At 52.0% G+C, this 21752-nt stretch overlaps 2 protein-coding genes across 4 annotated transcripts; one reads left to right on the top strand and one right to left on the bottom strand.

The window, feature by feature from the left end:
• The first annotated feature begins 89 nt into the window (after window positions 1–89).
• MYBL2 (MYB proto-oncogene like 2) lies at window positions 90–20391 on the top strand. 3 transcript variants are annotated; one of them, XM_056354052.1, is made up of 15 exons: window positions 90–741; window positions 1306–1384; window positions 6569–6662; window positions 7828–7899; window positions 8283–8375; window positions 10097–10317; window positions 10478–10634; window positions 11412–11678; window positions 12945–13331; window positions 14956–15095; window positions 16066–16165; window positions 16790–16903; window positions 17469–17585; window positions 17810–17956; window positions 19624–20391. In XM_056354052.1, exons 4-15 carry the CDS (start codon window positions 7843–7845, stop codon window positions 19750–19752), a joined length of 1929 nt encoding a protein of 642 aa, XP_056210027.1. In that variant the 5' UTR covers window positions 90–741; window positions 1306–1384; window positions 6569–6662; window positions 7828–7842; the 3' UTR covers window positions 19753–20391. The 3 variants fall into 3 exon arrangements, with proteins under 3 accessions (XP_056210027.1, XP_056210025.1, XP_056210026.1); XM_056354050.1 differs by lacking the exons at window positions 90–741; window positions 1306–1384 and adding an exon at window positions 1827–2419; XM_056354051.1 differs by lacking the exons at window positions 90–741; window positions 1306–1384 and adding an exon at window positions 5771–5902.
• Window positions 2838–5535, bottom strand: LOC130155998 (uncharacterized). The gene has a single exon (XM_056354057.1). It carries the CDS (start codon window positions 3633–3635, stop codon window positions 2922–2924), a length of 714 nt encoding a protein of 237 aa, XP_056210032.1. The 5' UTR covers window positions 3636–5535; the 3' UTR covers window positions 2838–2921.
• Window positions 20392–21752: the final 1361 nt, after the last annotated feature.

The raw sequence follows: 21752 nt of genomic DNA, 5'->3' as shown, positions 1-21752 counted from the left end.
GTTTGGATCATTTACATGTCATTTTGGATAATTAATGCCTTTTGAGGAAGCGCTTGTATTTTGCAAGCACTTTCCAATAATTTCCTATTTTTCTACTTTTTTATTGAAACTGTAATTCTTTTTATATATGGAAAAAAAACTTGTACTAAGAAAATGTGGTTTGGGTCCTTCTTTCTGGCTCTAGTATTTATTTTCTTGTAGTAAAGCTTATTGTGGGTTCTCCTGGTGCATACATAGTCCTTAATTGCACTGTGGGAAAGATTGTTACTTTGGTTTGTGAACTGTGGAAAATAAAATACAGCTATAAATGCAGGAGCTGCTGAAAATACGCTAGTCTGTCACCCCGAGGCAGCCTCCTTTGGTCTCTCTGCCAAAGTGAACCAAGCAGAGGTGGGTTTGTTACTGTAGAAGGAAAACATTTCTTCCAAGGGAGTGGAAGAATTGAAATTAAGCAATAATGGCATTGTTGCAGAAAGCTGCCTCATGTAAGACTGGAAATACATAATTTTGAAAAGAAGGGACAGCATTTGGACGAAAAAGACTTTAAGCTTTAGTGGATCATTATTAAGAAAATGTGATACTGTGCAGAAACTCAGGAATAGTTTTACTTACAGTTATTTGATATCTAGCCCATTCCCAGCGATAGTGAGCCAGGTGTTGCACAAGAATGGAAATCCAAGTGAATTTCATTGACCGTGAAATGTTGAAGCTCAATACACAGCAAAACCAAGGATATGAGTGGTGAGAAGAGATTTGTCGATACCATTAACACCACGTGTCTTATTTGCAAGGACATTTTTTATATCAACACTGATATTGCACTTTAAATACGTTTTTTGGATATCAGTCTGACATTCACAACTGTTAAAACAAATTCTTCCTCCACTCAAGGCTTCTATGCAGCCTTTATGACGCCTATGCTCTGTCCTGCTCTGCCATGTTTTTTAGCACCAAATCTGCTTTTTGCAAAAGATCTGATTTACTTTCTTCCCACAAAAAATGTTTTCATTTTAATGTTGCTTCATGTTTCGCCTGTCAGCTTGGCACAGGTTTTTCTAACGGAGGTGCCCCAAAGTGCCTGTGAAGTTACTGACCCGTTGAGATGTGCTAAAATCATGCTAGCAGAAATGGTTGTATCTCTTCTTGCACTGCAGACGTTCTTTTTTCACAGCAGCATGTTTGAAATTTTTCATTTCTTCCTCTTTCATTTATTTTTATTTAAGGATGTGGTTGTGTTTGTCACACAGAGTACTTTGTATGTTCCAGCTACAGGTTTACACAATAAGCTTAATCTTTCCTCTGCAGTATCAATACCGAGCAGTCAACCAGCACAGACGCGGCTGAACCAAACAACCCCGTGGTCCTCTTGCTAGTTACAGATCTGGTTTGTACTGTTTTGTGGTGTTTATACTTAAAACTGTAAACACTTTCTGTTTCCAGGCCCTTTTTCTGAGTTTTGTCACCTGTTGCTGATGTTGTAACATGCTTTAGAAAAAAAGTCATCTGAGCAGCCCAAGAGTACAAGCAGCTCCCTGTTTGAGGTGCCTCTCTGACAACTGAAGAACATTTTTTGCTGAATGGATGGGTTTTTTTGCCCAGCTCTGGTGTGAAACACACATGGAGGCTCGTATCTTTCAAGGCTGTCCCCTCACCCTCTGGAAGTATTTAAACTGTTGTTTTGTAAACAGAAGTGCTTGTTTTGGTTGTGGGAATATGATACACATATAGTTTATGGCTGATTGACAGAATTTTGAAGCAGTATGAGTGGTTGAGGGCTTTCAAGAAGTGAGGCTAGCCCACCGCAAGGTTAGGCACGCAGCTACCGTGGAGTTTATATATTCATGAAATTACTGCTGTGCTTCACAAAAGTTGGTTCCAGGCAACCCTTGCTGCTTTCTTTTATTGTCTCTATTCTCACGCAACATGACTGCTCACCCCTTAATCTGTCCCTAAAAGGCGAGGAGTGTGCGTTGCTTTGTCAGCGATGCTCTGGAAGGTGGTTTTGGCCGGCAATTCTCCCTGATTTTGCGAGGGCTGTAGGCGGTGATGGGAGAGGAGGAAGAGCGAGTGCCGGTGGGAGGTGGGACGCTCTCACGGAGCCGTGCCGGGGGGGCGGCGGCTGGGGGGCTCGTCCCTCTCCCCCGGCGCGGGGGCCAGGCTGCGGCCGTGGCGGCCCTGCGCGCCCAGCTCGCGGCGGGGCAGGCCCGGTGAGGGCGCGGAGCCGCCCCGCCGCCCCGGCTGTGTTTCTCCCTGCGTGCCAGAAGAGGGATCCCCAGCCCCGGCCGCCGCCTCCCTGCCCGCGCTCCCCGTGGGCAGCGGCGGGCCCCGGCAGCCTCCACCGCCATGGCCCGGCGGCGAGGGCCGGGGCCGCGCTCCGCCGCCACTCCTCCACCGGCGCCTCCCCGGGCCCCTCTGCCAGGTAACGGGGGCGGGTGGGGCCGCGCACCCGGGAGCGGGGCCGGGCCGGCGGCTGCCGCGGGGCTCCCCGCCCGGCCATCTTGCGGCGGCGGCTCGCCCCTCCTCAGCCGGCCGCGGCGGGTGGAGCGGGGCGGCGGGGCGCGGTGGGCCGCCGGGGGCTCTCTCCGCGGGCGGGGAAGGCGCCGGCCGCCCGCGGAGGGGTGTTGCCGGCAGCTGCGGCCTCGGCCCGGGCCCCGCGCCCGCGGAGCCGAGCCGCAGGCCGGGCAGGGCGCAGCCGAGCCTGCACATGGAGCGCCACGCGTACCTTTATTGCGTTACTACAAAAATACGGTGCTGGGGGAAGGGGCGGCCATCGCCAGCCTGGGCTGCCCCGCAGCAGTTGGCAGGGTCAGGGTGGGAGGCTGAGCCTTTCGGCGGGTGATGCCAGCGGCCCCGGGCAGGGCAGGGGGCCCCAGCAGCGGTGCCGCAGCATGGCTGGCAGCCCCGCCGCGCCGAGCCAGGCCTCACGGAGCCTGGTGCAGACACCCAGGGGTGGGCTCAGGGTCACCCGGCTGGGTGTCCAGGGTGGCAGGCCTGTGCAGCAGCGCAGGGTGCTGCTTCAAGGCACCAGGCCAAGCCAGAGGAGCTACTACAGAGGTCTCCAGGGCTGGCATGTCCTGTAACCGTAACTCCTCGGTGCTTGCATCAAGGGACAGGCTGGTATCCAGCGGGGCTTTTATTGCTGAGATCTCCCATCCGGGTGCTGGTATCTTCCCAAGGGTTGAGAGGTCACCAGCAAGGTCGGTGCTCTTGGAGAGCAGGCTCTCCAGCTCTTTGGGGTGCTCCTTCTTGCATGGTGTGGAGGTGTTACGTGACACCATATCCATCAGGCAGCCGGCTCTGCTGGGGTGCTCACAGGGCAAACCAGACAGGTCAAAGGCAGCCAGGTCACGGTGGTTCTTGCAGAAGCAGACAAGACTGGAGTCAGAGATGCCCTGGGTCAGGTTGTGCAGGTTGGTCTTCACACAGCTATTCGGAGATTCTGACTGCTTGACAGCACACAGAGAGCTGCTTTTTGTTGCGTTCTCCAAGTCCATGAGAAGCTCCCAGGTGTCTGAGTCCACATAGTAAGCGTGGACAGGAGAAGAATGGGAATGGCTGGAGGCCCCAGCTATAAATCCCTTTTCTAGGATATCCTTTATGATTGGGATGCTGGTACTGTCCCTCTTGGTAGACATGGTGCAGAATTCCACCACTGTCAGGCCTATGGAAACCAGAACACCCCTGTCAGAATAAACATGTTTCTGTTTATTACTGTTCACTAGCAAATTGTGCACCTAAAGTAGCAAGACTGCTCTCTGCAAAATCCTGGCTTAGTCTTACTTGGGAGAATGAAGAGCTGAGCAGGATCTAGGACAAGTAGGTGAGCATCCAGCCTGTCATTATCTTCTAGAGCACCACTGTACCACAGGCAGTTCATTGCTTGGAGGTCATCATGGAGTCTCTCTATAGCTGTATTTATTCAGCCTCAGCCTGTATACCACTACTCTTAACTTTGTATGGGGTATAGAGAGTCTCAGTAAACCTTTCCAGCAGTTAGTGGTACTAAGATAGTGCTTGTTTTCCCTAGAGATGAGACACTTTATCTTCATTCCTCAAGTCAGAGGACTATTAACCCCAGTTAGAGTTGAGTTCCTTTGAGGATAAACCTGATCTGGTTAGGATAGGAGAGACTGAGAAACAGCTCTCATCTTATGTTTAGTTCCACACATGGTAACCTCCACCTGCAGACCTGTGGTGTCCTGCAGCCCTCACAGGGCGCCAGAGAAGGTCCCTGGGGACAGGCCCCCCAGCAGGTTGCATATGACACACCGTTGGCCTTCTCCTCCATGGGCAGGAGCTTCCTTCGTGCTCCCCTTCTAGCTGGGAGGGAAGCTCTCACCACTAGCTCAGTCAGCAGCTGCCTTCCAGCCACCCCCACAGGGAAAGGAGAACTGCTGTGACCTAAAACCATTTTTAGAGCAAATACATTACAAGTAGAGAAAAAAAAACAACCTCCTGAATTTACTGCAATAGAGGACTATATGGTCAGTTTAAAACAAAAGTCTTCTTTAAGAGACTAAATTACCTTTTCCTTAAACACAATTTAAGCATATTAGTATGTGAGAAATATGAAGTACATGTTAAGAGAATAGACTAAGAAACATTCTTTACCTTTAGCTTCTATAGAAACTCTCTTTAAAAGTCCCACTGGTTTTTTTTTTTTGCCAGTGATGCTTGTAGCAGTTTTATAGTTCTGGTAATTCATTAACAAGCTAATTTCCTATTTAAGCTAGTTTGGGAGGGGGAGGGGCTTTTGTTTGCTTCTTTTTAAGCACGGGGCAGTGATTGTGGGCTGTGGCTAGCTGCTGAAGGCCAGGGGGGGTTCTGTGGGGGCTTGGCTGTTAGGACCCTGTCAGCAGGTAGCCTGGAGAGCAGAGGGGTCTTTGCAGGGGCTGTGCTCCCCTAATGCAGGAGGAAGGGGACGCGTGGAGCCTTCCTGCCTGGAGCCCCTCAGGTGGGGTCCCCACAAGGTAGCATCTTGCTTAAGTTTTTGTCTTGCCTGCTCTAAAACAGGCCAGGAACATCTGTGGGCATAGGTGGAACACAGATGTGTGGGCACCAGCAGGTGCGCGTGCTTTGTGTGCACAGGCAGCATGCACCGTGAAAACAGCAGCACTGCAGGATGGTGTGTGCAGAGTCCCAGTGTGTCTGGGACTGGCTGTCACCGGGGTAGATGCTCCTGCTGCTTTTTCGGTCCCGCTTTCCGTGCGCGTTGTGACAGTGCTGCTGCCCGGACGCAGGGAAGAGCTGAGCTTTTCCATGGCAGCCACCTCTGGTGGGAAGCGTGGGAGCTGCGCGCAGCCCCGGGACCCCGGAGTGCACCCCTGGCGTGAGGTGCTGCTAAAGCAACGCGGGGAAGGTGCTTCATTTTAATTTGCTTTTTTTTGCCCATTTGGATGGGAGGCAGCTGCTGGGGGTCCTGTGGCTTGTGACCATTGCTGTGCCTTGCAGGAGCAAGCCCGCTTTCTAGAGCTAAGCCAAGCTGTGCGCCCCAGACCCGCCCGGAGCCACGTTCCCGGGGGGCTGCAGCGTGAGGGGGACCCGGGGTGGGACCCTCCTGCCCTGCGCCCAGGGCTGCCCGCTGCGGCTCACTTTGGGGGTCTCGGTGTGGAGGGGGGGGGCCGATGGGAGCTTGGGGCAAAGGTGGGGTTCGGTGGGGCGGGGGCTCGGGGCGGAGGGGGGCTCGGTGTGGGGGGGAGGGGGTGGGGGCCGGGGCCGCCCCCGGGGACGGGGCGGGCGGGCGCCCTCCCGCGCGCGCCTCTTTGTGCAGGCGGGAGGCGGCAGCGCGCATGCGCGGCCCGGCCCCGCGCGGGAGGGGGGGCGCCGTTGGCGCGAGATAGGAAAGTGCCGCCGCCGCCGCTGCCGCCCGGGCCGGGCCCGCCATGACGCGCCGCAGCCGCGGGTGAGTGCGGCCCCCCCCCGCCGGGGCTGCGTGTGCCGGCCCCGCGCCTTCCCGGCGGGCTGCTGGGGGGGGGGGGTGGCGGCTCCGGGCTCCGCTTCGCCCCTCGCCACCCCCCGGATGGCCCGTTCCCGCTCTCCGGCTGCGCTGCGGGCAGGGCCGCGGCCCCGGGCTGCGCGGGCCCCGCGCCGAGGGCTCCTCTTGCTCCCACCCGGGAGCCGGGCCAGGGGCTGGCTCTGCCTGCTCGGGGCAGGGGGGTGACAGGGCGGGCCGGGGGGGTGATGGCAGAGCCCTTCGGCTGCTCCTCGCATCCCTTTTTTGTGCTCCAGCAATCCGGGAGGCTGGTGCGCTGTAAGGAGGGGAAATGGTTCCAGTCCGTAGGTGCAAAGTGCTCCCAGAGGGGCAGAAGGGAGCAGCAGTCGAGACGCTCCTTCCCCTCCTCTGGGTAACGTCAAAATTGCTGGCACGGGCCATGAGCCCGAAGCTGAGGGACCACTCAGACCTGGGGACCAGTCAGACCTGGGGTGGCTGAGTTAACGTCTGTGAGGTGTTGGGGCTTGGTGCTGGAAGAGAGGAGATCTGGAGCTCTGCTCTGCATGCTTGAAGTTGCTCCCTTTGCTGTGTTTTTGTCAGAGGTGGAAATTATAATCTTAATTTACTCATTTCTAGTGAGGACCAGGATGAGCTGCATTACCAGGATACCGACCTGGATGTGCCGGAGCAGCGGGATGGCAGGTGCAAAGTCAAGTGGACGCAAGAAGAGGTGAGTGAGAGCCCAGCACTGGCTGAGAGCAGATGCTTTGGTGTAGGCATCTGGCACGGCACCAGGGGCTTGGGTACCTTTACCTCAGTCCTCACCTGCTGGCCATGACACCACCTCCTGCTGCCTTGCTATGGAGAAGACCATGTGTCTGGTTTTCCTGATGTGAGCTGGGGCCTTGATGAGGCTGGGAGGTTCAGGGGATTTTGAAGTGGAGCATGGACAGCGACAGCTCCAGCCACTTTAGTTTAAGGATGTGAGCCCTGAGCGAGGCATCTGCTGCCTGCAGTGCTCTTGTGAGCAAAGAGGGGTTCCAGAGGATGGGTGAGGCCTCTAGCTAGCTGAATTGTGCAGTGGAAACATCCTTCCTTTTCTTTATCAAAAGCAGGGAGCTAGGCTGTTGGGATTGTAGCTTGATCATCCTGGTGGAGAGCCTAAAGTTAGTTGGGGTATTCTCTTCTGTCCTCCCAGTTCCTCAGTCATCTTTGTTCTGTGTGAAAACTACAAGATGTCCTGTCTCCCTTGGGATCTGAACACCAAGTAAGGTTGTCTTTGTGCAAGGATGAAAGCCTTGGGCTCATGTTGGGCAGGGAACTGCTTCATGCCTCTGTTTGCCCAGCCAGAGCACGCAGGCAGGGACACCTATAGCAAGCTTTTTGTGAGCTGTAAGAGTAGGCACACCTGGGCTATAGCAGGGTTCAAGAAAGCTGCTGTAGAGCCCTGTAGCACTGAAACACAGCAGACCACGAGGCCAGTGCTGATGCACTTAAACCAGTCACCTCTCTTGGCTGGGCAGAATCAGTGGCTGAGCTGGGAGATGGACTGTCTGGTCGAGGTGTACTGGGGCTGCATAAGCAGGTAGCCTTGGCCACAGGGTTTGAACCAGACTATACTAGAACAGAGCTGAGCTCTTGTTTTGTACTCTCTGTATGAGCTTGTCCTATTACAGAGCCCAGAACCAGATGTTCTGTTCCAGTGGAGCTCCAGGTACTGGAGCACTGCTGAAGGGCTGTGTGAGCTACTTTCCTCCCCTGAACACAGAATGCCCAAAAAATCTTCTTGATAGTTCAAAGTATCTAGCTTGTTCTCTTGATGCTGTCAACCCAGGGGTGCCTGTGCTGTGTGTTGCCTCAGTGTATGTGAAAGTGGATGTCTTTGTTCTTTGCAGGATGAGCAGCTGAAGATGTTAGTAAGGCATTACGGGCAGAATGACTGGAAGTTCCTGGCCAGTCACTTTCCTGTAAGTGACCCCTTGCCCACTTGGGAATCATAGTGTTTGCATGTTGCTTCTTGTGCTCATTGCGCTGGTTCTCTGTGTTTGTGCAGCACCTTGCACAGTGGGAATCTGTTCTGTGACTGCAGCTTCAGGCTGTAAAATGGTGCTCCTTCAGGGCAGGGAGACATCCTTCTTGTATAGATGACTTTCAAGGGTGAGTCTGTTGGAGCTGGGGTGAGAAATGGAGGTTCCTGTCCTGTGCTTGGTACCCTCGTCATAGTATGTGTTGTCCGTGTGCTTCTGCAGGTTTTCCGTGGGCCAGCCTTTGTGTGTGGGGACTGCCCTTGCTATAGGGGCTTTTGGAGGCTCTGGTCTAACACGTGGCTATTCTCATTCCTTCTTCCTAGAACCGCAGCGATCAGCAGTGTCAGTACCGGTGGCTGAGAGTGTTGAATCCAGACTTGGTTAAGGGCCCTTGGACCAAAGAGGAGGACCAAAAAGTAAGTTGGGGCTGAGAGTTTGAGTCTTGGACTGTGACTGTCTGTAGAGAGCATGGAAGTGTCAGACCCTTGGGTCTGTTGTCAGCTGTGGGTAATTCTTTCCAGTGGTAGACGGCCACGAGAGTGGCACTCTGACCTGTCCTGAGCAGCCTGATGCAGCCGTGGTTGTGAAGTGCAGCAGCAGGTCTAGGCCTCTTCAGCTGAACAGCTTCTCCCTTTCACACAGTACTGCTACAGAAGGCTGCCAAGGGAGAGAGCAGAAAAGGGAATTAATTCATCTGCCTGCTGGCAGATCTCTACATGACCTGGCTGTGTTTGACCTAAGAGAAAATAAACCTGTCATTTCCTGTGCCACAATAGACAGACTGAAGTGGATGTCTGAGGTCAGCTAGGTGAATCACGACTTCTGTGAGCCTCTTTCTCTGCTGATTCCAGAGTGAGCTTAGAGGAGCCAGCTCAGACACTCATCTTGACGTGCTTAAAAGCTGGAATTCGTTGCAGCTTTTATCAAGGTTTTCTGCTGCAAAAAGTCCTAGTTCTTCAGAATCTCTGTAACACTTCTGCTCCCCCATTTCTTTCTCTTTTGGTCCCATTACAGGCTGTTAACAGTTGACTTTTTGCCTTCCATCTATGTTATATCAAGCATGTCCTAAAGAAGCTTTTCATTATGCCCTTTTGCTTTCCTACAGCAGAGCAGTTGCTGCCTGCTTTCCCCTTCCCTTTGAATGACCTGATGCTGCCAGCCTACCCATCCTGGCCAGGCTGAGCTCCAGCTTTTTCTTCCTGGCACTGCATGTTGCTTTGCCCAGCAAGTGCTCCAGCTGCTTGGCCTGTGCCTCAGTTTGATGTCTTTGGTCCATTTGGGCTTGGTAGTCAAGTTTCTGCAGCAGGGACATTTGTTAAGGGCCAAGAGCACCGAGCATCACCTATGTACCCACATGTTTCAACTGGCCAGGGTAGAAATGCTCTTTGAGAACCCTTTAGCCTCCTCTCTTAAGATTTTGGAGCACTGGACATTGTGTGCAGTGGATTGTTCTTGTCCTGACTGTGGTGTGGACATAACACAGGCTCAGAACAGAAGCATTTGCCTTGAGCCTCAAACAGAAGTGACAAAGCCCTGGGTGAAAGGGAATTGGCAGAGTGGGTGGCTCTTGAGTGAATATGGCTTGTTTCTGCTGTGGTGCTCTCTCTGTGTGTCCTGGTGCTAGCAGGGCATGGAGCTGCAGCCCTGGCTTAGTCTTGGTGTGACACCCTGTTAAAGGGAGGCTGTGCCCAGTGGGCAGACCAGTGCAGAGCTAATGGGGACTGGTCTCATGTGGTTAGGTCCTCGGTAGGAGGGCGGGCAGAGAGAAGCCTTGGAGCATGTGGCACTTGGCCCTTGTTCAGAAATGGGCATGTGTTTCTCAATCTGGACCCGTCTGCCCCTGGTGCACCTGCCAGTCTCCACCCCATCTTCTGTGAGCACCCATCAGCATTCACAGGTGTCACATGGCAAAATGTCTGTGTGGAAACAGCCTCTTTCAGAAATTCAGCTTGCTCTTGTAAGTGTTGGTACGCCTGATTGTCAGTGCTGGATCCCTCCAGCTTTTTCTCCTAATGAGCCTTTTTCTATCTGCCCTTACCTGGTCCCAAGACGGGTGAAGAGCAAAGCCTGAAGATAACTGTATTGACCTTCCCCTTCTTTATTCCATTTCCTTATTTCACTCCTGCTCTCTTCAAAGGTAATTGAACTGGTTAAAAAATACGGCACCAAACAGTGGACCCTGATAGCCAAGCACCTGAAAGGGCGGTTAGGGAAGCAGTGCCGGGAACGCTGGCATAACCATCTGAACCCTGAGGTGAAGAAGTCGTCGTGGACAGAGGAGGAGGATCGCATCATTTTTGAGGCCCACAAGGTCCTGGGGAATCGTTGGGCAGAGATTGCCAAGCTGCTGCCTGGGAGGTAGGACCTCTTTGCTCACTGGTGCCTTCACTTCTGGGTGGCCCATGGAAATCCATGTGTTGTGCTCACAGGATGGGACTGGAGGCTGTGTAGGAGCTGTTAGCTGTGCTTTGGAGCTGCTGTAAATGGTCATTTCTGTTTCTTTCTGCTTTCTCTGCAGGACTGACAATGCCGTGAAGAATCACTGGAACTCCACCATCAAGCGGAAGGTGGACACAGGAGGCTTCCTTAATGAAACTAAGGAGTCCAAGTCACTGTACTTGCTTGTGGAGGTGGATGACAAGGAGAGCCAAAGTCAGACTAGAGCTGAGAGCCAGGTACTGCATCGGCACATTTGCAGCAGGTAGTTGGGTCAGTCCCCTGTTCTGCTAATGCGTATCAGAGCTGTTCATCCACCCTTCTGCTGCCTCTCATGCTGCCTTTGCCACAGCCTGGTGTCTACATAGCCAGTCTGTGCCTCCCCCCAGCCTTCTGAGGCTGACTCTTGAGAGATCTCTCCCTCCAGGAGCTAGAGGTTTAATGTGAGCTCCAGTGCGCTATCCAGGTGGGGGGCAGCAGTCTGCTTGTGGTGTTATCTTGCCAGTCCCAGCATCAGGTCTGTCTTGGAAACTGAAGGGTTTTTTTGCTCTGTTGTGCTGTTGCTGGTGGGAGGAGGAGGCTGCTCCAGACCGTGTGGGGGGGCATGGTGAAGAGGTATTGCGTTCCTTTCCTCTAAAAAAGGAAGCAGGGCAAGTACAGCCTATTATTTTTTTCATGAAGAAAGCATGTAGCTGTCAAAGGCAAGCTCTTGGAAAGTGGGGAATGCAGAATTAGTGCTACCTGCTCAGCCCTTGTTCAACTTTCTCCTGGGATATTAAGTGAAATCTCCAGTTAAGCATTCCTGTGCTTGTTATGTTGCATGGATTTCTTTCTGTTCAGATGGTGTCTGGGACAGAGCAGTGAGGGAGAACAGGGATGTGAAACAAACTGAATGGCAGGTAGGAGAGCAGGCAGAGCTGAATGTGTCCAGGGACTCTTGCTCTTTGTCTCCAGGACTTGACATTGTTCCCTGGGTTTCTACTAATGGCTGGACTTTCTTTGTTGTATGCACAAAGAATGTCCTGCCGAACTGGCCAGTTGATATCTCTGAAATAAAAGAAGAGGATGTCAGTGACGAGGAGGTTACGGGTGTACAGGAGCTACCCTCAGAGCTGCCAGCTGCTGAACTGGCAGAGCATAACGCTGAGGGTACTCCGGATGTTGCGGTGCCTGAGGATGCCTCGCTCGTTACATCACCATACAAATGGGTCGTCGAAGCTGCCAACTATTTGTACCTGACATCTGGGCCAGCCTTCAATGAAGCTCTGGACATGATTGAGTCCGTAAGTAAAAAACCCTTGATCCTCCAGGTAATGTAGGGAGACTGACCCCCACCCTTTTCCCTTGAGTGAACTTACTGTGTCCCCTTGCTCATCACCATGGGTATCCTGAGGAAGGCTGGGTCTGTCGCTGACTTGTGGCTTCCCACAGTCTCTTCCAGGGCTGGATTAGGCCTTTACAGCTCTGCCAGTATTACTCTGGGCTTGCAGATTCCCCGAGGTGGTTGTCCTTGTGCATAGGCTCTGCGGGTGTGGGAGGCTGTAGATGCTGGCAAACCTGATCTCACACCTTCCTTTATCAGCCACCCTGGCCCCGGCTCTCTCCTTTTTGTAACTATTGAGGCCCATGCTCATGAGCTTTCCTTTCCCTCCTGTTACAGGGTGGGATAGGATAGGACAGACCGGGAATAGGCCAGGCCCACTTGTAGTATGCAGGACAGACCCCTTCACGCTGGGATAAATACTGCTATTTGCTTTCAGTGGCAGTAGCTTCACTGGAACTAGTAATTTTGGGCCAGTCAAGTAGCACTGACATCCCCAGGGTGATGGAGGCACACCAGGGTAGGAGGCTGACTAGAATCGACAGAACCATTTGCTACCAGTAGAGGGAAATGTCTTGGCAACCCCTAGCCTGACTCAGAAGCTTATGAGCGGATTATCTGTGAATGATCCACTTTGTATGTGTATAGGAGAACAGAGAGTCTGTGCCCAAGGCTCAACGGCCCATCCACGGGTCCTTAGCGGCCTGCTTGTATGGTGCTTTGTGTATTGGTGGGGTTGAGCTGTGAAGCAGCTGATCTCTGAACTGGTCTAGTTATGTTTAATCTGCTTTCAGCAGTGTGTGGTACAGCAGAGCCCTGTGTCCGGCTGTATCGATGTGCCCAAGACTGGTTTGGTGTTGGGTGACATTTGCTTCATTCAGTCCCCAGACCTACGCCCAGCTGCTTGTTTTGTCCCTGCTGTGTGGGGTGCAGCTGTTTGTGCAGCTGTGCTGTGAGCTGAACTGGGAAACCACCCTTGCGTAAATAGAAAAATCTGCCCTATGTGCAGGCAGCAGCTTTCAGCTGGTTAGGTTTCCTGGTCTGGTTCTCCACTGTGCTGGCAGCAGAGGAGAGGAGGGTTTGAGCTGTTCTTTAGCCAGGCTCCTTGCAGAAGCAGGTGCAATCACACCCCAACTTACTTCACCTCCCAGTTCATATCTGCATCTGCACCAGTTGGCTACTCAACTTTCCTTCCTGAGCTGCTTCTGATGGTTTCCCTTGTGTGCAGGACCCAGATGGGTGGTGTGATCTGACCCAGTTTGACCTGCCTGAGGAACCTTCTGCCGGCAGCAGCAGCAGCAGCAACAGCCCGGTGAGGCAAACCCCCAGCAAGGCAACACAATCCCTGCCCAACGTGACGGAGTACCGCCTGGATGGCCACACCATCTCTGACCTAAGCAAGAGCAGCAAAGGAGAGCTCATCCCCATCTCTCCGCACGCAGAGGTCAGCTTTGGCACGCCACCCTCAGTGCTGAAAAGGCAGAAGAAGAGGAAGATCTCCCTTTCCCCTGTCACAGAGAATGCCACGAGCACCAGCCTTTCCTTCCTTGACTCCTGCAACAGCATGACGCCCAAGAGCACTCCTGTCAAGACACTGCCATTCTCTCCATCTCAGGTATGGAGCAGTGACAGAGCCCAGTCTGTGCACCTCTGCTTGGGCTTGGTTGTGAGCTAATAAGCATGTTAGTGCTCTGTCTACTTGCCTTAATGCTATGTAATCCCATGAGCTCTGCCAGCTTTGTGGTTTTCCTCCCTTGAATGAGGTGGTGCCAGTGTTCAAGGTGTGTGTCTTTGCTAACAAGGTGCAGAGCTGGGTTCTGGCCCTGCTGTTCTGCAGTGCTGCCCTTCCTGTGTCTGCCTGTGGGAGTGCTTGTAGTGTCAGGGGAGCCCAGCTATGCTATGTGATGGGGTGGGCACTTGCCCACTATGAGGAAGGAGCACCACTGTGCAGATCTACTTGCCTGTGTGCTGCAGGATTGCTGGAGAGCATAATGCTTCTGTCACCGAGGAAATGCTGACCCAGCTGTGGGTAGCAGAGTGGCAATAGTGAAAAGGGGCTTTCCCTGTTTGTTTCCAGTGAAGTTGAGCAGGCAGGCTTGGCAGCACACGCCTTCTGCGGATCTCTGAGGTGCTTGTGCTTAGGAAAATTGTCCTGAACTTGTCTTTGTTGCAAAAGGGATTTGGGATCTTTCAAGCCTTGTGACTCCTGAAGTGTTCACACACATGTGCACAAATGATCTCTAGCGTACATCATCTGGGAGCGCTGTGGTGGTCAAACCTGCTGGTGTCTCGTATATTGCTGTGGAGCTCTGTCTGTAAAACAGAGTAAAGACTGCTATGTTGCTGTGCTTTCCATCACAGTTCCACAGCTGCTCTGTTCAGACCCTGCCTACCCATGCCTTCCAGGCCTTTATTTCTGCTGTTTCTGCAGCCTGGGGTGGCCCATGGGAGTGCGCCACAGGACAGTCTGACACTCAGGTTCAGGCAGACCTCAAATACAAGGCCAGCAAGAACTGGGAAATCAGAGCAGGACCTGAAACGTGCAGCTCTGCAGATTGTAAAATGCTGGAAGGCCTGGAGTAAATTTGCAAAGGCAAAAGGGATGTCCTGCCTCTCGTGTTGAGCTTCGACCATTAGTGAATATAACACAGATGGGCTTTTCTTTCCTGATAGGTTTTTGGGTACAAACTTTGTTCCTTATGGGAGTAAAGTTGTCACTAGCTGTTGTGAGGAAAAATCCTAGCAGAGATGGGACGGTTTGTTGTTTTCTCACAGTTCAGGCTGAAGACAGCTCAATACAAAATCTGCTAACTTGTATGCTGCTGTGTTACATGGACTTCCCTCACATTTGCCATTGTGAGTTTGGAATAAACCTTTGGGCTAGGATTATCTCTCCTTTACCATTTTGCTTGGCCTTATCTGGACCAGTGCAAGGAGAGACTTCTCTGTCCCACTCTGTAGCTGCCTGTAGTCATATTAGCTTATCCCTATGGGAAGTGAATAATGTTTATAGGTATGAGGCACCTTCTGGCAACTTTCACATGTGTGTCCATGTACAGGACTGCATGATTCTGTAAGTCATCCTGGTTTATACTGGGACAGATCCCTCTGGTGCTGCTTGGTATGGGAGGATTGTCTCTACCTCAGGTTTTCTCCTCATATTTAGGAAAAAGCAGTGACTTACGACACTGTGCTGAGATGCTTGAGACTGAAGTGTCTTTTCTTTCTTTGCTGTGCAGTTCTTAAACTTTTGGACCAAACAGGATACACTAGAACTGGAGAACCCGTCTCTGACCTCCACGCCTGTGTGCAGTCAGAAGGTGATTGTCACCACTCCTCTGCACAGGGACAAAACCCCTCTGCTCCAGAAGAGCTCGGCGTAAGTCTTTTCTTCCTTCTCCCCTGAGCAGTGTCCTTTTCTGCACAGGAGTCCGGTCCATTTCAGTCATACCTCCCCCAGTACCAGTACTGGCACTAGTGAGAGGCAGGGCAGGCTGGGGCTTTCCTTAAATCAGTTTCCTTCCAAAGACAGCTCCTCCATGAGCTGCAGGGAACAAGTGTCCAGGCTGACTGGGGCTGCAGCCAAGTGACCACTATTGTGCTCACCTGCTGGGTGGGCTTTGCCTTCTGTGCACATCTTTGTCTGGGAAACATTGCTGTGCTGTGAGCCCTGTGCCAGCAGGGCAGGGATTTGACTTCTTCCACAAGAGCTATTCGGATCCATCCCTTTAGCTCTGCACCCTCTGCTTTGCCTGACCCCAGTGATTACCCAAGGCGCTGTACCAGGCAGGCGAGCGGGGATGCTCTGCACAGGGAGTGTTTTGCTGGCAGACTGAAGCAGCACAGTGTAAGGGGGTGCTGGCTGTGTTAGCAAAACTGCTCTGTTGTCAGCCTAGCCCAGAGCAGCTTCTCTGTCCGGGTGGTGTGAGCTGGCTTGGCTGCTCGAAGTGCATTTGCACCCAGGACTTCTGCTGGTCCAGCTGTGACTGTCACAAGCCCAGGCTGGGCCTGAGCAGATCTGCCAGCAGAAGCATTGCAGAGCTGGCCCCTGCAGAGCTGCATGTGGCCTGCGTCAGGGTGCTGTGCTGCTTTCTGACAAGGGTGCTTGTAGCTGGCAGGGTAGAGCAGCATAGCTGGCACATGGGAAAGGTATCCCCACTAAAGGCTCCTCCGTGCCTGTTTGCCCTGCTTGCACCCCAGGAATAGTCCAGCCAGGAGGTGCTTCTGCTTGCTGCCATGTGAGACTCTGCAGGTGGCTCATGCTATGAGAGGGCTTTGGAAGGACAGGGGTTATGTTGTGTGTGTTACAGCGTGTATGATCCTTGGTCTTTCCTGCTCTCTGCTTCCAGGTTTGTCACACCAGATCAGAAGTATGTGGTGGACAACACACCTCACACTCCCACGCCCTTTAAAAATGCTCTGGAAAAGTATGGACCAATTAGGCCTCTGGTAATTATTGGGCAGGTCTGCCACTTGCCTGTGGCAGAAGCATAATGAATGCAAATGGGACAAGGGGTGGGTTGCAGCAGTGTTGTCAGCCAACTGTTATCTGTACCATAACAAAGTACAGTTTGATAATGCCAGGCTGGGAATGAGGAGGATTGAAGGGGACCTTGTCGTGATGAACATGTCATGATAGGTAGCCACAGGACTTCTAGCTCCTCTGTAAACCAGAGGCTAAAAGTGCCAAAACCTGCCTTTGAATTGGGTTGTAGTGCTTGGCTACTGGTGACCTTGAGGAAAAGCAAGAAATCTACCTAGATCCTGAAGAACTGGGTCTCTTAATGTGCGTGTTGTGGGAATGGTGGCTTCCAGTATCCCAGGCCTTCTGTGCATACCGGTCTCTTGGTGGCACATTTGGGGTTCAGCTGGTAAGATTCTCTTAGGCCTGGAGATCCTGTAAATCTGTCAGGCTAGCAGAAATCTTGTCTTATCTTTTGCAGCTGGGAGGTAAATAAGTTGTCTTTGTGTGTGGGCTGCCCTGATGCCATTATCCCTTAAGAGAGAATCTCATGAGCCTGCACAGCATACAGATTCTGACTGTCTTGTGCTCTCTCTACCTTTTCACACCAGCCCCAGACTCCTCACCTGGAAGAAGACCTGAAAGAGGTACTTCGAAGTGAAGCTGGCATCGAACTTATCATAGAGGATGATGTGAAACCTGAGAAACAGAAGAGGAAACAAGGGGTGAGCTATTTTTGCATCTAGTACCTGCTGCTGAGCTACCCTGTGCTGTTAAGGGGTGTTCTGGTTTTGATCACCCTACTGTTGATGCAAAAAAGTTTTTTGGCCTATGGCTGCTGTCTTTTAATCAGCAAGAGGTGCTTGAGGTTAAGGCCTGCTTAAAATACTGCCAGCTGTGTCCTGGCTCATGCTGAATGCAGGACATGCTAGGAGGTGCTGTGTCCCTAACCTACAGGAGAGACCCATGGCACACTTGGAGCATCTATGGCAAGTTGGGCTCCCAGAAGCCTGTGGGCTGGCATGTAAAGTCTGTTGGCTCAGTTCTGTGGTGGCCTTCCTTTCCTACTGAAGGGGGCTTCCTCTTCTAAACTGGTGGCTCTTGGAGCCAGGAGGAGAGCACTAGAGGCTGCTGTGCCTTGTGGTGGGGAAGGCTGTAGCATGCCTTCTTCCTGAGGTGCTGGTGCAATACAGACCTGGGGTGATGTGGTTTGGTGTGCACCCTGGGGTCTTTAAGATGGCACTTCACTGGCTTGATTCATGATGATACTTGTTTTTCTCTGTCCCCCAGTTGCGCAGAAGTCCAATCAAGAAGGTCCGGAAGTCTCTGGCACTGGATATTGTGGATGAAGATACGACACAGAATATGCCTGCCTTCCCCAAGACTGTCTGTTTCAAAAGAGCCCAGGTGAGGGGTACTGTGTGCGGAGCAGGGGTAGAGCTGCCTTCTGCTCTGAAGAAACCCTGTGCAAGCAGCGGTGGGAGCTTTGCCACCTGCAGCTGCCTTTGAACAGGACATGTGAATGTGGTTGAAGGGCTGGATTTGTAGCTGGCCTTTTGGTCAGGCCAAGTATCAGTACTGTTAGGGCAAAACAGCTTGTTTCCTTATGCTTTTCTTTTCCCACTTTACAGCCTGTGAATTTCCTGTCAAGATCCTTGAATCTTTCCTCCTCCAGCAGGAAGAACGACAGCGGTTTACTCAACAGAGCCTTTGTGCAAGTGCAGCCAGAGAAAATGTCCTACAGGAAAATGCCAAGCCATTTCAGACCACCAGCACCAGTAAGTCCTGCAGCCACTGCTCTCCCATTTAGGAGGTTAGCTGGTAGTGCAGTCCTTGTCCCTCCTTGGGAGGAGGAGTGAGGGGATGAAGCTGTGTGCGCTCCTGCATAGGCATGCATACACTGTCAGGGCTGTCTTTGTACAAAGGTTTGGAGATGCTGATCCAGCAGTGTCACACTGCAGCTTCTTTCTGTCTCTTGGAAAACCTCCCTTTCTGCTGGGCTGTAATGCTCTCTTTAAAATCTTCGCATTTCAAAAAAATGGTATATTTACAGGCAGAGTGTGTTAGTAGAGGAGGTACCCTTGCTTTGTTAGGCAGTGTGGCCTAGAGGGGGGGATTTGGACCATGATTTTGCAGGCATTTGCTTGGGCTGAGTCATGGGAGCTCTCGTAGCTTGAATGAGGATGGAAATAAATGCTTTCCTCAGTGGGGGGTGAAACTGCAGCTGTGGGGGTAGCTACTCTTCCCAGGAAGAGCCCAGATGCAGCGTTGTCTTCGCTGAGCAGCCTTGGCTCAGTCTTCATGAAACATTGCAGCAAGGGGGGTTGCATCTGTCCCTGGATTAGAGTTGTCTGTTGTGAAAGCTCTTTCTTCTGACAAATAAGTACTCCTTAGCCAGAGTAATTCCTTCCCCTTCTCAAAATAAACCCTACTTAAGCACTTCCATTTCTCCTCTTGTCCTAGACAGGGTCGTATTGCTCTGAGAGCTAATAGATCCATATAAATAAAGCTTTAGGAGTGAGTTGAAGGTGACAGTAAGACAGCTTGTGTGGTGACAGAGTACAGGTGCGCAATGAAATCCCATTGCCCAAAGACAGCAGAGCTGTCTGTGGTGTTGCTGGGCTCTTGGGATTTATTGTGCTGGACTGCTGTTTCTAGCAGTGACAGTTATTTATTAAGGAGCTCACCTAGCTGTGGGCTGAACCTAAATCAGCCCCAAAGCCGTGCTGTGGCTGCGTGGGACGTTGTTACTGTAAGCAAAAGCTGAAGCTCGAGCTGTGGTTCTTTACAGTGCGTGTAAGTGGGTATTTCCCGCTCAAGACACTACGTATCTCTTGGCTGCATTTCAGAGGATTCACAGGGGTTTTCCTTAAGTGCAAAAACACCTTGTGGGTGCTCTTTCTGTGCATGGTGACTGAACCACACCTGACTTTCAGCTCTTCCTGTGTGCTGTGGGGCCCTGCTGAAACTGAAGGCACCAGGTTGCTGTTAAGGATGGTCTTTGGCCAGTCTAGACGTGGGGTGGAGCAGCTCAGGAATTAAACTGGATGGGAATAAACTCCAGAGCTATTCCTGAATCTCTTTCATCCCTCTAGAGCACAAGGAGCCTTAGTGGATTTGTGCTTTGGGGTTTTTGCCTCGAGCCAAGTAAGGGAAAGCCCTGGGAGGGCATGTGGGTCATCCTGAAATGGGGCACTCACCTGGGATACTGCTGAGTGTAATCCCTCTTTGCTAGAAAAGATTCTCAGCTGTGATGAGTAACTGGTGGTGTGCAAGTTCCTCCTGATTGCAAGATGGGTGCTCCAAAGTCTGAAATTTTATTTCCCTTGGGTCGCAGATAGTTGTTAGTTTTATTTATTTTTGCAGTCTTTTAAAATTGCATGTTGACATTGTGTTTGTCCTCCAGTTAACTGTGTTGTGTGTGTACTTTCTTTTCCCTCTGTAGATGACCAGGGCTTGGAAAGTGGTAGCCTGTGGTGGAACCCGAGACCAACTCTTCATGCAGGAGAAAGCTCGACAGTTTTTGGGCCTGTTGAAACAGAGTCACACATCAAGGACCTTAATCTTATCATGAAGGATTGTTCTGCTTGTTTATTTTATTTTTTTAATTTTTTTATAAGTGCAGGGGAGGGAGAACCACAGGAAAAAATATCCTCTGCCAGGCCTTAGTGTGTGGAAGTGGATTTTTTTTCCCTTTTCTTCCCAGGTAGATCTATATTGTAATAAATTGGGCTAACTGCTGGCTAATGTGTGGAATGCAAGCTTTGGGATCATTATGGAAAGGCAAATGAGGGAGGGGCGGAGAGTTAACAGCAAGACCTCTCTCTGAAAGACCTGAGTTCTGCAAAAGTAGAAGCGTGTAGCCGTGTTCCACCTCAGAGCAGCATGTGCAGCATGCAGTGGAGACTGGCTTTGCAGCCTGCCTGGATTTCATGTTGGCTGCTCTGGTACCTCAGGAATGGCTTTTGTGAAAGTTCCTGCATGTCTTGTGTCTCCAGGTTTTCCCTGGGGGGTGGAGTGGCCCCCCTTCACTCTAGGAGGAGGGATGGTGTTGCACACTCATGGGAAATGTGCTTTGGGGGGTGACCTGTGTCAGCGCTGGCCCCTTGCTCCCTGTGGGGCTGTTCTATACTGCTGTGCCGCAGAAGGGGAGCAGCAGGTGCTCTCCCCAGGACTGTGCTCCCTTTTCAAATAAACAATGGTGCTAACATCACCCTCTCACTCAGACTCTGACTCTGCCCAGGGCCTCAATGCTTGGAGGGAGGCAGTGCCGTGCTGGGGTCGGCGATGCCCCAAAGCACTGGTTTTCATGTGGGATCTCTTCTTTCCTGGCAAGTTGCTGGATTCCTGTTAGCCTCTCAGCATGGGGAGAAGGGACTGTTTCGCTTCAACCCTTAACAGTTTCATCAGCTGTTTAGAAATTATTTTGGCTACTTCATGGGAAAGTGCCAGTGTCTTTGAGCTTAGTGTGGCTGGGATCTCTGCAAAGCTGCAGGAGTGGATGGATGTGGAGAGCAGTGGGCTGGAGAAGAGCACCAGGAGTGTGTGATGTAGCAGAACCTCTTCTGCTCTTCCTTTGGAGGCCAAAGCTGCATCTGTGTAGCTGTTCTGCTGCAGTAACAGTAGTAGGGTGTCCTGTTTTGATGTAGCCAAGGATGAAATGTAGCAATTGTAGCCCTGTGTTAACTCGCAGCAACTGGAAAGGTGCTGAGAAAACTGAAGAGCAACTTGCCAGTTAGACCAGTGCATGAACAGCTCTTTGGTGAGCTGTCTGGGGCTAGGCTGGGCTGTCCTTTGCAAGCCACCAAAGCCACCATGGCAGATCTGCCTCTGGCTGGGGGTGGCTGCACAGCAAAGATGTGGGGAGAGGGTTCTGTTCACTCCCATGCTTCTCAACAGGGTCACTGTCCCCAGTCCCATTGCAGGGTGGAAGAACAGAACAGGGCCGTATAAATCTCATTTCAGGTTGTGACTTAACGTTGGCAATAGAGTCAAAAAAGCCTTACTGACAAATTTGTTAATAAAACCTTGGATCCTGGGAAATGAGGGAGTTTTATGAGTTTTAGAAACCCAGCTCATTTTTCATTTCTACAGGCTCAGGGCCAAAGCAAATCTATGAAATAATTTTTATTTCTCAGTACTGCAATGTTTGCTTTGGAAAGATGGCTGGGCCCGCTTGTCTGAAGGCCTGGCTTTAGCTGCTTCCATTCTGTTGTTATTTTAAGGGAAATTGTCATAAACCCATCCCTCTCCGCTCGGGCTTTAGTGGGCTTGGCTATTCCCGCGCCAGGTGCCTTTAAAACAGCCCAAGCAGAGACCTGCATTTCCTTCCCAGAGCTGGGTGAGCTGGAGCCCAGGGAGGCAGGGTCTGACGGAGGGTAGGTCCGTGCGTGAGCCTGGCACCTGTGTTTGGGGGCTGCCCCGAAGTTAAAGGGTTATGGGGCTGAGAAGCATTAACTGCTGCTCTGATGCTGTAAATCCAGGCAGGGCTGGGTGTCCTGCATGGCACAGTGCTTATTAAGAAAGATTGAGGGGCAGCAAAATACCGAGGAAAATGAGCAAGGCCTAGCATAG

This window comes from Falco biarmicus, chromosome 10 (genome assembly GCF_023638135.1).
Source record: "Falco biarmicus isolate bFalBia1 chromosome 10, bFalBia1.pri, whole genome shotgun sequence".
Classification (NCBI taxonomy): domain Eukaryota; kingdom Metazoa; phylum Chordata; class Aves; order Falconiformes; family Falconidae; genus Falco; species Falco biarmicus.
Note: the sequence above shows the minus strand (reverse complement) of the source record. Positions and strands in the feature narration are given on the sequence as shown.